Below are 17,920 nucleotides of genomic sequence, written 5' to 3'. Positions count from 1 at the left end.
GTGTACTCTTTCAGCTTATAGCCAGAGGCGTTGATGTGAGGACGATCCCTGGTATCTGGACCCACTGAATTTAGATTTGAAAGAATATATTTTCGAACAACTTCGTTAAACCACGTAAATCAGAATATGATTTCAGTACAAAATCTCCACATACTCTTGCAAATAGTACGGCCCTCGCTGACATGTGATTCGCAGAACATATCAGTAATATACTAGAACACTGTTTGGTGTATTCAGGAATCATCTGTCTTCCAGAACCATGTCTAATGACTTATCTTTCTCCACCTTTAATCCATGGAAAGAGCAGTATTTATATTGCTAACGGTTGGCAATGGTCTCATATGTTAATCCAGTCAACTCTTCGTGCCATATCTGAACATAGCTGTGACGAGGCCTGCAGCAACAAGTGTGAACAAGATGGCAGCACAGCAGCATGTGGCTGTGTTACTTAAGATAATAAATGAAATTACACGAGTTGAACGTAATAATTCAGAGAAAATGTACGAAATATGTATAGATATTGTCACAAAACTGTGCTAATGAATCACAAAGTCCACACGTCGTTAATACCATCAAGTTCCTCGAGCAGAGTAACAAAATTACATATTCTCGATACACGAGTTCTAGCAAGACAATAAATCATTTATAATGCAGGAGAGGACGATACGTTTCACTCTACGACACGACGGATTGAAAAGATATTACCTGTCCTACAATCAGCTTCCATTTCGCGAAAAGTGAGTGAACTATGAACCATCGTTTCATCACAAGGAAAGATACTATTGAAAGGTCTGTACGTGGACTGATCGCACAATAAGTGTGTAATTTTTTTTTAAATTCAAGCCTGAAATAACTTACACATCGTTTTTAGACAAGTCAAGTAATTGGAAAGATCTTGCGTATAATTTTCACCATTGTACAAACTCCAAACTAGGTCGCGTCGACATCAGACAAATCAAGAAGCAGAATAGGCCAGACTGCCTCCCAGGTCGAAAATTTGGATTAGAATCCACACACAGAACAATGAAAACTCATTCGAAACTATTTCGGCTCGCATCAGTGGAGACACAGCGACCGCTCAAAGAGCTTGTTTTGATTAATCGAAACTGATCATAGTACAAACATGCAAAGAAGTTGCACAGATCACACTAATATTCAAGAAAGGTAGTAGGAGTAATCCACTTAATTACAGGCCCATATCATTAACGTCTACATGCAGCAGTATTTTGGAACATATATTGTGTTTGAACATAATGAATTACCTCGAAGCGAATGGCCTATTGACACACCGTCAACACGGATTTACATAACTTAGTGCTCGTGAAACACAACTAGTTATTTACTCACATGAAATGCTGAGTGCTATTGACAAGGGAAACCAGACTGATTCGGTATATCTAGACTTCCAGGAGGCTTTTGACACTGTACCATACAAGCGGCTTGAGGTGAAATTGCGTGCTTATGGAATATCGTCTCAGTTATGTGACTAGATCCATGATTTCCTGTCAGAGGGGTCACAGTTAGTAGTAAGTGACGGAAACTCATCGAGTAAAACGTAAGTGATTTGTGGCGTTGCCCGAGGTAGAGTTATAGGCCCTCCGCTGTTCCTTATCTATATAAACGATTTAGGAGACAATCTGAGCAGCCGTCTTAGGTTGTTTGCAGATGATACTGTCGCTTATCGTCTAGTAAACTCACCAGAAGATCAAAGCAAATAACACAACGATTTAGAAAAGGTACCTGTATGTTGCAAAAGTTGACAATTGACCCTAAATAATGAAAAGTATGAGATCATCTACATGAGTGCTAAAAGGAATCCGTTAAATTTCGGTTACACGGTAAATCAGTCAAATCTAAAAGACCGTAAATACCTAGGAATTACAATAACGAACAACTTAAATTGGAAAGAACACATAGAAAATGTTGTGGGGAAGGCGAACCAAAAACTGTGTTTTATTGGCAGAAGAGATAGAAAATGTAACAGATCTACTAAAAAGACTGCCTACGCTACGCCTGTCCGTCCTCTTTTGCAGTACTACAGCCGGTCTGGGATCCGTACCAGATAGGATTAACGGAACACATTGAGCAAGTTAAAATAAGAGCAGCACGTTTTGTATTATCGCAAAATAGGGGGGAGAGTGTCACTGACATGATACGGGATTTGGGGTGGACATCATTAAAACAAATGCGTTTTTCGTTGCGGCGGAACCTTCTCACGAAATTTCAATCACCAACTTTCTCCTCCGAATGCGAAATTATTTTGCTGACGCCGACCTACATAGGGAGAAACGATCATCGTAATAAAGTAAAGGAAATCAGAGCTCGTACGGAAAGATATAGGTGCTCGTTTTTTCCGCGCGATCTTCGAGATTGGAGTAATAGAGAATTATTGTAAAGTTGGTTCAGTGAACCCTCTTCCAGTCACTTACGTGTGACTTGCAGAGTATCCATGTAGATATAGATGTAGAAAAGGAACTCTCAATTTAAGAAAAACCAAAATATTGGGGACAAAAAATGAATGTATAAATGAACGGACGACGTGCAGGGTCTGCGCAGACCTTACATTCCATGGCTTTATAAATACGAAGAAGCCATTCATGACATCATTTTAATAAAACATAGACTGTCATGTTTTGGTACTTTCCGTATGTTGCAGTTTTCTTAAGTCAATACTGAAACGAATTTTGCGAATTTTTCTGCAGAATATTTACGCAACGTTGGGAAGTCAAATGAAGTCGTTAGAAGTTATCCTCACGTACTTCATAGTGTCGTACGTTTGTAAAAGTTCGTTTGTCAAAAATGGCTCTGAGCACTATGGGACTTAACATCTGTGGTCATCAGTCCCCTAGAACTTAGAACTACTTAAACCTAACTAACCTAAGGACATCACACACATCCATGCCCGAGGCAGGATTCGAACCTGCGACCGTAGCAGTCGCGCGGTTCCGGACTGTTCGTTTGTCATATGTACTTTAAGGATGTTAAATCATGTTTACGTGCTACGCTTCTCTATGTATTCTTGCCATTATAGACAAGAGAGATGTTGAGAGATTCACTAATTTTATATAGTGCATTATTTGTTTCGTACAAACAGGAGTCAGTACATGGAGAGAAGGTTCCAAACTGTGGAGTGAACTAGAATAGCCTTCATACCTCTTTGTGACGGCAATTGCGTAAGTGACAGCCGTTAACGGTAGCGAACACCACGTTCACTTAAAAATGTCAGCATTCTGTGTGAACTGTAAAACTCCGAACTGTGCTGCTTGCAAATGTCTGTCACCGATTGCGGAGTTTTAAGAAAAACATTAGGTTTAATTTTCCGTCGACACCAACATCATTGAGGATGGAACACTGGCTCAGATTAGAAGGAGGATGAGGGAGGAATCGGCCGTATCCAAGTTGTAGGAATCATCCCGTGTCTGCATAAGTAATTTATGAAAATTGAGGAAAATGTGAATTAGGACAGCCGGACTGCGGTCTGAAAACCTCTCTACTCCTTTGTTTTAATCACCGCCGAAGATGAGGGACCAGCCAACAGGATATACAGTAAACGCAATGCATAGAAACTGTACAAATGTTTATTTTTACTTATTTTGGCAATAATTTATATTTCTGGTACTGCGCGAGATGGTACTGCCGTTAAGTCACAGGAAGAAGTCAGTCTGAAAAGTAGCAGGTCAAATGCCCATCTGTCCCTCCAGATTTAGTTTTTCCGTGGTTTCACTAAATCACCTAAGATAAATATCAAGATGGCACAGCCGGTTTCCTTTCGCACCTTTTCCCAATCCGAGCTCGCGCTCCGTCTCTAACGACCTTATCGCCGACACGACGTTAAACCGTAGTCTTCCTTTCTTTAGCTGTCTGGTAACTACATCGTATTTCTGATGTACTAGGGCAACAGTAGCTCGATCGCAATGAACCTGTGATCTCCTGCATACTTCATTACGACGAAATTTTTAAAAGATTCAGTAAAGATAATAGAACAGTAATCCGGTTTACTTAAGAAAATTCGTCGTTTCAAAAGTACTTTTGAACATATTTTAACGTTTCAGGTGGGCATCGCAACACAGCATGCCCAGAGAAGGTGCACGTGGAGCTTACACTGATGTTACAAAAGTCATGGGATATCTCCTAATATTGTGTCGGACCACCTTCTCCCGGCGTCGCGCAGCATGGACGTGCCATGAACTCAACAAATCCCCTGCAGAAATACTGGGCAATGCTGCCTTATAACTGTCCATAATTGCGAAAATGTTGTCGGTGCATTTTGTACGTGAATTGGGATTCATGTTGGGTGATCTGGATGGCTGAATAATTCGCTCCAATTGTCCACAATTTTCATCAAACTGATCAGGAACAGCTGTGGCTTGGTGACATGGCTCACTGTCACTCATAAGAATTCCATCACTCTTTGCGAAAATGAAGTCCATGAATGGCTGCAAATGGTCTCCAAGTAGCCAAACATAACCATTTCCAGTCACTTATTGGTTCATTTGCACCAGGGGACCCAGTCCACTCCATATAAACACAGCCCACATCATTGTGGAGCCGCAATGACCTTACACAGTGCCTTGTTGACACCATGGTGGCGCCGGCCGTAGTGGCCGAGCGGTTCTAGGCGCTACAGTCTGGAAGCGCGCGACCAATACGGTCGCAGGTTCGAATCCTGCCTCGGGCATGGATGTGTGTGATGTCCTTAGGTTAGTTATGTTTAAGTAGTTCCAAGTTCTAGGGGACTGATGACCTCAGAAGTTAAGTCCCATAGTGCTCAGAGCCATTTGAACACCATGGTGGCGGTAAGATCCTATGGGACCAAACTGCCGAGGACATCGGTCCCTAGGCTTACACACTACTTAATCCAACGTAAACTAACATACACTAAAGACAACAGACCACCCGTGCCCAAGGGAGGACTCGAACCTCCGACGGGAGGAGCCGCACGAACCGCCGTAAGGCGCCTAAGACCTCGCGGCTACCCCCGTCTTCCTGAGGTCTGCACCACACTCGAACCCTACCGTCAGCTCTTATCAACTGAAATCGGGACTCATCTGACCAGGCCCTGGTTTTTCAGTCGTCTAGGGTCCAACTGATGTGGTCACGAGACCAGGAGAGGCGTTGCAGGCGATGTCGTGCTGCTAGCAAAGGTACACGCGTCGGTTGTCTGCTGCCATAGCCCATTAACGACAAATTTCGCCGCACTGCCCTAGCGAATACGTTCGACGCACGTCGCACATTTATTTTTGCGGTTATTTTGCGTGGTGTTGCTTGTCTTTTACTACTGACAACTGTACGCAAACGCCATTACTCTTGTTCGTCAATGGCGGCGGTCACTGTGTTGTCTGTGGTGAGAGGTAATACCTAAAATTAGTATTCTCGGCTCATTCTTGACACTGTGGATCTCTGAATATTTAATTCCCTAACGATTTCCGAAATGGAATGTACCATGCGTCTAATTCCAACTACGATTCCGCATTCAATGTCTGTTAATTCCCGTCGTGCTGCCATAATCAAAGCGGAAACCTCTTCACATGAGTCATCTGAGTACAAACGACAGTTCTGCCAATGCACTGACCTTTTATGCCTTTCGCACGCGATACTACCGCCATCTGTATACATGCATATCGCTATCCCATGACTTTTCACAGTTTATTATCATGGTTCAGACATTGAGAGAGGTCGAATCATTGGTATAAGGAACATGGAAGCAACATACCGAAACAATCGGCTCATCTACATCTATATCTACATCTACATCTACATAGATACTCCGCAAGCGACTGTATGGTGCGTAGCGGAGGGTACCGTGGACCACTACTAATCATTTCCTTTCCTGTTCTACTCGCAAATAGAACGAAGGAAAAACGATTCTCTGTACGCCTCCCTATGAGCTGTAATTTCTCATATGTTATCTTAGTGGTCCTTACCCGCAATGTATGTTGGCGGCAGTAGAACCGTTCGGCAGTCAACTTCAAATGCCGGTTCTCTAAATTTTCTCGATAGTGTTTCTCGAGAAGAAAGTCGCCCTCTCTCTAGAGATTTCCATTTGCATTCCTGAAGTATCTCCGTAACACGTGTTGTTCGAAATTATGCCGGTAACACATCTAGCAGCCCGCCTCTGAATTGCTTCGATGTCTTCATTCAATCCGATCCGGTGCGGATCCCAAATACTCGAGCAGTACTCAAGAATAGATCGCACCAGCGTCCTATATGCGTCTTCCTTTACAGGTGAACCCCTCTTCCTTAAAATTCTCCCAATAAACCGAAGTCGACCATTTGCCTTCCCTATTACGGTTCTCACATGCTCGTTCTATTTCGTATCCCTTTGTAACGTTACACTCTGGTATTTTAAACGACTTGACTGTGTCAAACAGGACACTAGTACTACTGTATCGAGCATTACAGGTTTGTTCTTCCTACTCATCCGCATTAACCCACATTTTTCCACATTTGCTGGTAGCTGCCAGCCGCCACACCATCTAGAAATTTTGTCTAAGTCGTCTTGTATCTTCCGACTGTCACTCAACTTCGACACTTTGTCGTACACCACAGCATCATCAGCAAATAACCGCAGATTGCTGCCCACCCTGTTCGCAAAATGATTTGTGTATACAGAGAACAACAGCCGTCCTATCACACTTCCCTGGGGCACTCCTGACGATACCATTGTCTCTGATGAATGAACATTCGCCATCGAGGACAAAATACTGGTTTCTATTACTTAAGAAGTCTTCGAGCCACTCACGTCTCTGTGAAGTTATTCTATATGCTCGTACCTTCGTTAACAGCCCACAACGGAGCACAGTGTCAAATGCTTTCCGAAAATCTAGAAATATCTAATCTGTCTGTTACTCTTCACCATAGTTCGCAGTGTATCATGTGAGAAAAGAGCAAGCTGAGTTTCGCACGAGCAATGCTTTCTAATAGCATGCTGATTCGTGGAAATAAGCTTCTCAGTTTCAAGAAAGTTTACGATATTAACGAATTCTGCAGCAAACCAATGTTATTGATATTGGTCTGTAATTTTTCGGATCCGTTCTTTTACCCTTCTTATATAATGGAGTCACTTGCGCTTGTTTCCATTCGCTTGGGACTTTGTGCTGGGCGAGAGATTCACGATAAATGCAAGCTAGGTAAGGGGCCAAGGCCGTAGAGTACTCTTTGTAAAACTGAATTGGGATTCCATCCAAACCTGGTGATTTATTTGCTTTCAAATCTTTCAGTTGTTTTCTACGCCAGGGATGCTTATTACTATCTCGCCCATACGGGAGCCTGTCCGATGGTCAAATGACGGTAAGTTTGCACAATTCTCCTGTGTGAACCATTTCATGAACGTGAAATTTAAAACCACGCCTTTCGTTTTGCTGTCTTCAACTGCCACATCAGACTGGTCAACAAGGGACTGAATGGAAGCCTTAGACCGCTTAGCGATTTTACATACGACCAGAATTTTCTCAGGTTCTCTGCCAGACCTGTGCTAAGGTGTGACGGTGGTAGTTGATGTATGCTTTGCGCACAGATCATCTTACAGACTTGCCCTAAGTTTCATTTTTGTTTTAATTTTGTGGTTTAGCTTGTCTGTTATGTTTGTTTCATTAATGTAATCCTGTAATCTTAAAAACTGTTGTGTATTATGATGCAAACATTCTTTAAGTGTTATTTAACAGAAAATAAATGAACCCACTAAAAATGGAGAAATTTCTCCAAATCATGTTTGGGTATTAAAATAAGAAGAATTGCGCTTTTTCAAGGCAGAACCACGTTTCCACACTATATATTAAGAAGCAAATGCGAAAAAGAAAAGAGCTTCAGGCACAAAGTCTAATAAAGGTAATTTTTCCCCTCTAGTGTTGTAGGTATGAATATCACTATTCTTCTCTAATTGTGATGGATTATTGATGAGAAATTTCATCAGCGAATATGTGTATTGTGATGGTGCAGTTAAAATTCCCAGTGCCTTTGATAGTTGCTTGCATGATGACCAAGGGCGAACACCACATATTATTTTTACTACTCACTTTTGCGCTATCACTACTTTCTTTATAAGTAATGAATTACACCAGAAAGTGATTCCATAAGACGTTATTGAGTGGAAATGTGCAAAATATCTCAGGCGGTTGATGCATTTGTTTCAGTGGTTAGCAATTATACGAAGAGCGAGAGTTGCTGAACTTGATCGTTTGAAGAGCTCAGTAATATGCTTATTTCAGTTTGGGTTTCCATCAATATGCATGCCCAAAAGATTAGGAGCATTCTGCTCTATTTACAGACCCCTCTTCATGTGCTATATCAATTGTTGTTATGACTTAATATGTTGTTCAGAACTGAGTATAGGATGTTTCTCAAAATTTAAGGACAGTCCATTTTCAGAGAACCACTTAATAATTCTTTGAAAAATATCATTAAAAATCTCTTCCGTTGATTTCTCTCTCGTTTGCGAAATGTGTCACTTCTGCTTGTTGAATGTTAAGAAGCAAGTAAACCACATACGCAGGGTGGTTATAATTAAACTTTCGCCACTTGAGTCACTGTAGACCGAAAACTATTTGCCGTACAGGTACTCAACTTGGGAATTATGTTCAGAATGTACGCTGCAGGATTTGCGTTGTTAATACTGTTAATTTCATGACCTGCTATGAGTATGGCGACGTAGAGTTGAAACACAATCATCTGTGAGCATTACAGTTGCATACAGTCAACGTGGGTCTGCACAGGGTGAGAAGAGCTATACTCGTAATGCTGTTTTATCAAAACAACAGCAATAGTGCTGTTGCTCTTCGCGAATATCGACGCGTTAAAGGAATACGGAGAGGTGGCCTTTCTGCACCCGGTTGAAGAACGTGATTCGGAAGTTCAAGTTAACCGGCAGTTTGGGAATTGCTCGTAGGAGAGGCCGCGGCCGGTTGCACCACAAACTGTTGAAGTTAGTTCCCATAGCTGACAAATGTTGGGCGCAGTGTGCCATTTCAAGGAGTGTACCAGCTGCGTCACAACAGCTGAACATTCTATGGTCCGTCCACTGTACGAAATGTGCTGCGAATAGTTATGAAATAGTATCCGAGCAAACTTCCAGGCTGTCGTGGATGCATATGGTCATCACAGTGAGCAACGTCTGTAACCTGGAACGTAACCGTTGTACGCAGTTAACACATGTTACAGTCTCACGTGGAAACTAAAATGTATTTCATTCAACGGGACTCGTTATTTCTCTTCTGTGCGTCGTTACAAATATTTCCACAAAGATTCATTGTCCTAAGATCACTCGTTCTCCATAGGAGCCCTCTCAAGTTGGAAAAATTTAATTATAACCACCCTGTGTAAGGAATAGGAGTGCACCCAAAATTGAACCCCCTTTGTGATTTATCCGCAGTCACTATAAGTGATTATTCAGCGCAACTTTTTGTGTTCTGTTTGTTAAGTATGATTCAAATCAGTTGTGTGTAAAGCTATCAGTTCGATAAAACTTGACTTTTTCTAAGAGTGTAACATGATCTACACAATCAAACACCTTGGAAATATCACAAAAATACCAACTGACGATGTTTTAATATTTAAGGCTTGTAATATTTGATGGGTGAATGTGTAAATAGCATTCTAAGTTGTTCGTCTGTTTCAACACGCTAATCTCCAAAACTGTTATACCAATGGTCATGATGTTTGAACAGGCAACTTGGTGACACGTACAGGCTTCATTTAATCAAAATCGAATCACGAAAAAAACATATCGTAATTAAAGTTTTATTTAAAATCGCCTGCTCACGTAGTATCACGACGTAATACACTAGATGGCAACTTATAGTTTTTTTTTTTTTTAACTCTGTGACAGATGTGTTTTCGGAAGTTTACAGCTTTGACAGAATTAAGCGCCGGAATCTTATCTTTACGAATACGAGCTAACGGTGAATTCACTTGGTTAGGATATGCGAATTAACTGACTTCACATTGTGTATTAAGCTTGACAACGTTGCTTTGCTTCATTCGATACGTTTTATTCAGATGGTTCAAATGGCTCTGAGCACTATGGGACTTAACATCTTAGGTCATCAGTCCCCTAGAACTTAGAACTACTTAAACCTAACTAACCTAAGGACATCACACACATCCATTCCCGAGGCAGGATTCGAACCTGCGACCGTAGCAGTCCCGCGGGTCCGGACTGTAGCGCCCGGAACCGCACGGCCACCGCGGCTGGCGATACGTTTTATTAAAATTGTTTCTTACGAAAAGCGAATTTATTGAGTTCGCTTTGTGATTTCGGTGTCTACTCATTACATTTTAATTTTGGTTTGTTTACAAATAAAAATGTCTAGAAAATGGTGGAGTCTTTCTGAATACAGCAGACTGACTAAAGTACTGAGGACTATGTGGTCTCAAGTAGCCAATGAGGATCGTGAGGTGGGACTTACGGCAGCTCAATAACATCACGCCATAAATCGCTCTTTGGAAACTCCTTATGAAATCGAAGCGCTACGTAATTCTAATTGAGAGCGCCATTATCTCGCTCTTCAGAGCTCTTCAGTCACAGAGGCTTAGTTACTTCTCTCTAACGTAACGTCATAGAAGCGGAAATTTTGACGAGAAGAGGCCCAGGCGAGCGACTTTTGATAATCGCAATCCAAACGCCCAACAGTTCACCATTTCGCTTTAAACTTATATAATTCGCTGTGAGCTTATGTTATGACATGACCGTAAACAAAGTACAATATCAAACGCTGCGTGTTGCAAGCGCGACCTTAGAGTCAGTTGTTTTGCACATTTACCTCCCCAGTCATACTACTTCAAACGTTGTTACAAAAAAGCTTTGTACGTCAAAAATAAATTCCACACATGTGAAATCTCGGGCACAGCTATAAATAAAATACCCGGAATCGAACCCGGGTCCCACGCACTGCAGTCGTCTACGCCGAGTACTCAGCTACGCAGGAGGATCTGTCCAGTCCCCTTATCTGTCACCCATGGACCATGTATGGGATGTGATGGGAAGATGTGTACTTTGATACCGGCCTCCAACCAGCAACCTTCATGAACTGACACAGCATACTCGTACGTTGCAGCATGGCCAGATATGCCTCGAGATGACATTTTGAGACTGTTTGCTTCCTTGCCACAACGAATACAAAAGTTTATTCTACCAGTCTGGGGTACACTTCATACTGATATTGATGATGGACACAAGTTTCGAATGGAAGCAAAGCTTAACCGTTTACTACCCGTACTGTGATGAACATCTCCAAAAACTTTGAGAAATATCGGGTTGGTGCTTCATGATGTGTCACATTCCATTTCTGTTAGTATATAACAAAAATTAGCTGTGATAGTTTTTCTTCATACGGATTTTCAGACATAAAATCTCCTGAACAATTACTTCCTTTCTTTTTCAGGCTGGCAGTAACAGTTGCCAAACGGCCAGTGCACTTCTTCGTGGGAACCCTGTTGTTCACGGTGCTCTCGGCGACTGGTCTGTTTTTCTGGAACGAAGAAGTCGACAACGTGAGGTTGTTTCTTAACCCATCCATGGACCTGTACAAACGCTCGCGCTGGGTAGACGAGCACTTCAAAGACCAACTCCGCTACGAGATCATCATAGTTGAATCGGACAACGTGCTCCGGCCAGATGTCCTCCAGTGGGTGAGTAATTTGCCTTTTTTTTTTTCTAACTGTGAACATTGTGAGCGAGGTGCACTAGGGAGCGGGAGTCCGGTCATCCAGACTTGGGTTTCCTATCGCTTCCCTAAATCAGGTGAGGAGAATGACGGATGGGTCTTTTGAGAAGGGCATTCTTTTCTAATCCGAGCTTGTGTTCCGTCTCTGACGTCCTCATCGTCGACGAAACCTGAAACCCTAATCTTCATTTTCTCTTCTATTTTGTTAGTCGCCTATCTCTGTACAACCATCATAGTTATTGTTCTCCTTTTTGTGTAAGTTGGATTTTTTCATCAGTTCGCCGCGTCTAGCACGGCTCTCATCTGACCATTTGGCACCATTTGTCCGTTTCTCGTCTCGGGAAGCTGTTCTGAAGGCGTTTCGTTTTTGTGCATTTTCTGGTTGGATTTTTTGACATTCACTTAACAGGGTATACATGTTTCGGTTTTGAGTCGAGTGCACTGAAGATGCGTTAAGTCCATGTGGAGTCATTCATTCTCTGTTTGTGGCCATAGAACCGAGATATTAGTTTGTGCATTGTGCCCGCGATTTTTTGCCCCTGCTTAGAACACATTTTTTTGTTTTTATTCTTTATATAGATCGGATTTTTATAATTAGGACCAGTACGTTATGCAAAGAAGCCGGCAACGGCCGGAGAGCGGTGTACTGACTCCACACCCCTCCGTACCGCGTCCAGTGAAACCACTGGCGGAGGATGACTCAACGGTCAGTTGGTCCATCAGGGCCAGTGTGAGGAGCTTTGCTTTGCCTTCCATGCTATTCAATATATTTCCCTCTTTTTGTATTCTTATAGGTGAGAGTATTGCTTAAAACAAGAAAAGAGTTCTCTAAACGTATTTCCGGAGAAAATAACGTTTGAGATACGGATTGTTTTACTTCTGTCGAGGATTTACGGTATGCAATGGTGTATCCTGCCTTCCTGTTGAGCTTTGTTGCTCACTTCTTCTTTGTTTTCTTTGTCTCTGTGCCTATTCCGTCGACTGTGACGATGATGCCAGTCATAGCTATCACTGCAATTTCTTGCAGAAACCGTTCTGTGCGTACGGTACTAAGCGCTGAATATCCATAGTTCACAGCTTGCATTTTGTTTGCGGATGAGGCGAGTTTCACACAGCGTGGAATAATAAATTATCACAGTAACCACGTGTAGGAGATGCAAATACTGTATCGCTAATTGAAATGAGGCACCATGTTAGTTTTTCAGTAAGTGTGTGGATGGAGAGTGGATGAAAGACTTGTAGCGCCCTACGAATAACCGTGCACATTAACAGTTACTGTTTAAGAATAATTTCTGCGCAACAAATTACTCACACTGCACACTCTTGGAGAACGTCGCAGATGTTGTTTCGATGATGGAGGAAAACCTCATTCTCTACGCATCTCATGACAGTTTCTAATCCAAAAGTTTAATGAACGACTAATTAATCCAGAAGGTCCAATAGTATTTTCTCCTCATTAATTTGTCCCTAATGATTTATATTTATGAGCCCAGTTCCCTCTCAAAACTTTGATTTACGTCACACTCATCAAGAATGTGCACACGCTATGGTACTGATTGTCCCATAAGTGTGATTGCACGAATTCGTGGTTCGTTCCGAATAATGGTTGAAAGATGTATGAGAATGGGTGCTAAAACTTAAACACCTCTTATAGGAAAACATACAGGGTGAATATTAATGAAACCGACAATCTGCAGGGACAGGTTCCTGACTGGAAATGAAAGAAAAAAGGTCCTATTAACATGTATCCATAAATGCACCGTTGACACAGTAGATGGCGCTGACAAATGAAAGTTGCTCTTACCACGTGCCGTGAGTACCTTGTATGTTGCAGACTGTGTATTGACGCAGTGTACTGTAAGCAGCAGAATGGTTCAGTATTCATGTATGGAACAAGCCGAAATGGTGTTTTTACGGCCAAATATGGAAACAGTTGTGAGGCTGCACGGCTATAACAAAACAAATACTCTCACAGACACCATCCACATCACACAACATTTCAAACCCTTTCTGGGCGTTTGTGTGATCATGAGTCCTTTCAGACAGACGAACGTGCAGGGAGGCGGCGAACTATGCATACACCAGAGTTGGAGGACTGGGTTCTACAGGATATTGAGACGAACCCTAGTACAAGCTCCAGGCAAATGGCTCGCTTACATTGTGTAAGCCAAAGTACGGTTACGTGTATCCTGCTTGACAACCGCAACCACTCCTATCACCTGCAACGAGGACAAGGGTTATCAGCAGCGAATTTCCCTCTACGTGAAGGATTTTGTCGATGGTTTTTGTACCAGACCATCACAGTTGTGGGATTTCTGTCACTAGTCCTCTTTACAGAGGAAGCAATCTTTACCAGAAATGGCATCATCAATTTGCATAATTGTCATCTGTGGTCAGAGGAACTCTCATTCGCCGGCGACATTTACCGTGGCAACGATGCATTTCCGGACACATGTTTAGAGGACCTTTTTCCCTCCATTTCCATTCAGGAAACCGCCCTGCATTTTTCGCTTTATTAATGTTCAAATTCAAATGGTTCAAATGGCTCTGAGCACTATGAGACTTAACATCTGAGGTCATCAGTCCCCTAGAACTTAGAACTACTTAAACCTAATTAGGTTCAAAATGGCTCTGAGCACTATGGGACTTAACATCTATGGTCATCAGTCCCCAAGAACTTAGAACTACTTAAACCTAACTAACCTAAGGACGTCTCACAACACCCAGTCATCACGAGGCAGAGAAAATCCCTGACCCCGCCGGGAATCGAACCCGGGAACCCGGGCGCGGGAAGCGAGAACGCTACCGCGCGACCACGAGCTAAACCTAATTAGGCTAAGGACATCACACACATCCATGCCCGAGGGAGGATTCGAACCTGCGACCGTAGCGTTCGCGCGGTTCCGGACTGGAGCGCCTAGAATCACTCGGCCACATCGGCCGGCCTGCTTTATTAATGTTCAACCTGTAACGGCTATCATACTACAGACTGGCTTGCACCTCAATAAGTGTTATTTTTATGACTTCTTTTTACATTCTTGGCCAGTATAATCTCCTGTAACAATACGGGACACTGGAACACTTTTTTAAACTCTTTATATATTCGATATGACGATTCTCTCATGTGACAGATGGCAACCAAACACAGAAGACCTGACGAAAAGGAGTTCCAGTACCTATAAAGGTACTAACAGATCAATAAAGACACTGCTGGTGGTAAAGCAAAATCTGCAACTGCATGCAAACTCTCCACGTAGTTGTTCAACAGTTCTGTACCTATGTTGCTTCAGTTCTCCTTCAATGTGATTTGCAGTTCCAGAAGGGTCGGACATTTTGTAATCTCTGCGCAACTTGCATCTACATCCGCGAGTCACATGCCGGAAAGTACTACGCGGTCAAGTCATACCGCACATGACCGATGTCGTCGAGCAGTAAGGACTCACAGAAGGCAGGTTGCAGACCTAGTAGTGGTAGGTGTATAAAGCGTGTCGGGATACGCGCAAAACAGTGTAGTCGTAGTACTACGGAATCGAGGCGATTTATCTGACTTCCACAACGGCATGATCATTGGCTTTCGGACCAGAGGTGGAAGCATTTACCAAACGGCTAAGTCTGTAACGTGTTCGTGCTCCGCCGTGGTTAAAATATATCGCGCATGGCAAAACGCGTCATATGTAACAAGAGTGAACGACGGCCGCGGAGATGTGTACGGGCGAATAGACGTGCAACTGCTGAGCAGTTGATCGCCCAGATGAACCAAGGGGCTACCAACAGTGTCTCCTTAACGATCGTTCAGCGAATGTTGCTGCGTATGGGCCTCTGTAGCAGGCGCGTGGTTCACGCACCCGTGCTGACTGCTGTTCATCTGAGACGAAGGATGGAATTTGCACGACAATATCACAGCTGGACGTTCACTGAGTGGCGACAGGTGGTCTTTTTAGATTAATCGCTTTTTATGTTCCGTCCTCCAGATGGCCGCAGCTGCGTACAGCGTGAAATGTCTGAAAGGCAATCGCACTCCAACTACTCTCGACAGGGTTCAGGCCGGAGGCAGGAGCGTTATGGTCTGAGGAATGATTTCGTGCATTCCCTGGTTGATCTCGCCATTCTGGAAGGCACAGTGGGTCAACACAAGTATGCATTGTCTTGGGGACCATGTGGTGACCGAGCGAGGTGGCGCAGTGGTTAGCACACTGGACTCGCATTCGGGAGGACGACGGTTCAATCCCGTCTCCGGCCATCCTGATTTAGGTTTTCCGTGATTTCCCTAAATCGCTTCAGGCAAATGCCGGGATGGTTCCTTTGAAAGGGCACGGCCGATTTCCTTCCCCATCCTTCCCTCACCCGAGCTTGCGCTCCGTCTCTAATGACCTCGTTGTCGACGGGACGTTAAACACTAATCTCCTCCTCCTCCACCATGTGGTGGGGCGGGGTCGGTCGTCGGTGTTGTTAGCGCTATCGTTCAGTCCACCTACCTCGAGAGCGTTCTTGCCGATGTTCCTTCACTCTGTGGTAGCAGATACGTGCTTGGCAGTGTAAAGCAGCGTTGATGAAACCACTACCTAATAACTACCACGCAAAGGCCACGTAACTCTAGTTGAAAGTTGCCGCGCGGGATTAGCCGAGCGGTGTAAGGCGCTGCAGTCATGGACTGTGCGGCTGGTCCCGGCGGGGGTTCGAATCTTCCCTCGGGCAAGGGTGTGTGTGTTTGTCCTTAGGATAATTTAGGTTAAGTACTGTGTAAGCTTAGGGACTGATGACCTTAACAGTTAAGTCCCATAAGATTTCACACACATTTGAACTAGTTGAAAGTCAGTTCTTGGAAGTTCATGATTAAAAAGTCGGGCGTTAGGGATATTCAGTCTACTTGCAGAAAAGCGTTAAAAATTAGATTAGCTCTGTTTTTTATTTATATTGAAACACATGAAATGGTTATCAAGTCCGTATTTAATATGGTGAAACGTTGTCACTGAAAGTCCACTGTCTGTATAACAAATATTCACTCGTAAGGCAGCCAGAATTTTAGCAAGTCCGACCCGACTAATTTTCACGTTCTACCAGTCACAGACCCACAACTACTCGTGAGTTAAACATTCGGTCGTTTCAGTAGTCTTCTTCGTAAAGAAGTGCTCGCCAAAATATTCTGTACAGAGCACGAAACACGCCACGCGGGGTTGTTACTACGACCAGAAAGTTCACACGCTCATATCTCTCAAACTATTTAACTTAGAAACACCAAACTTTCATTAAATCGTTCGTAACTCCAGTCGCTTCAGTCACGATATGTTCGAACCGAAATTAGTTCACTATTTCCTCATCTTACAGAGTATTTGTGAGGAGCGATCTAACATCATGTTGTCCGTAGGCCGGCTAGCAAGCGACCTTCTCGAGGTACTCTCCTCTCTGCACACTCCTCTATTCGCGTGGGAACAGCTTAATTCTGATTGGCTGTTGTTCTAAACCACTAATCAGAACATTCCTTCCTGATCATTCTCGCGGCAAGTCTTGCCTTATCCAATCACTAATTTAATAATAATTAATGTCAGCAAAACTTCAATTTCTTGTATTATGTTTAATCAAAATAAGCAAAGTGCGAAATATTCTTCAAATTGATGTTGTTGTTGTTGTGGTCTTCAGTCCAGAGAATGGTACGATGCAGCGAAAAATTGATGTAGCTAAAAGCTGATAAATAAAATTATTCCGCCTCTAACTGCCATTCTGGCTGCTTTTATGCAAAAGCACGCTCACACAGACATACGTCACCTGAATCGTGGCAGCAACATCACTTTCTCACGGTTCGTTTGTACAAGGTTTTACGCAAAATGAAATATTAAATTTTAACGTCTGTCCCACACACACTCTCTCAATCATTCTCACGCACTCACACAAAACAACATAATAAAATAATAATTTTGACCGATTTTTGTATTATGTAATGCAATGTGACTGAAGTTTTAAAAAGAAAATTCTAAATAATTGATTTTTGTGCACTGACAACTTTGTAATGGCTTTAAATGATGATGAAAGTAAATCTGTTATTGTTCCTAACTTGGTTTTAAAAAACAAGCGTAGGTTTTAGGACTTTTAGGTAATTCTCTTTATCTCCTGAACTATAATAAATAAAAATCTGAAATTCTGACAGCATCATTCCATTATTAACAAAAGGAAGTGTACCAAATTTGAATAAAATCTGATAATAACTAATATGGATTATTTAGATTCGTAGAGGGTATGAATCTTCATATCGACTGAATGTTACG

General features: G+C 42.7%; 1 protein-coding gene across 1 annotated transcript in view; it reads left to right on the top strand.

Moving 5' to 3' along the window:
• Window positions 1–17,920, top strand: part of LOC124554700 (patched domain-containing protein 3-like) — a 633,296-nt gene that overhangs the window by 265,701 nt on the left and 349,675 nt on the right. Inside the window, exon 2 of the mRNA XM_047128324.1 lies at window positions 11,379–11,625. Within this exon, the coding sequence (XP_046984280.1) occupies window positions 11,379–11,625 (247 nt within the window). The remainder of the gene's footprint in view (window positions 1–11,378; window positions 11,626–17,920) is intronic.

This window comes from Schistocerca americana, chromosome X (assembly GCF_021461395.2).
Source record: "Schistocerca americana isolate TAMUIC-IGC-003095 chromosome X, iqSchAmer2.1, whole genome shotgun sequence".
NCBI classification, from domain to species: Eukaryota; Metazoa; Arthropoda; class Insecta; order Orthoptera; family Acrididae; genus Schistocerca; species Schistocerca americana.
Note: the sequence above shows the minus strand (reverse complement) of the source record. Positions and strands in the feature narration are given on the sequence as shown.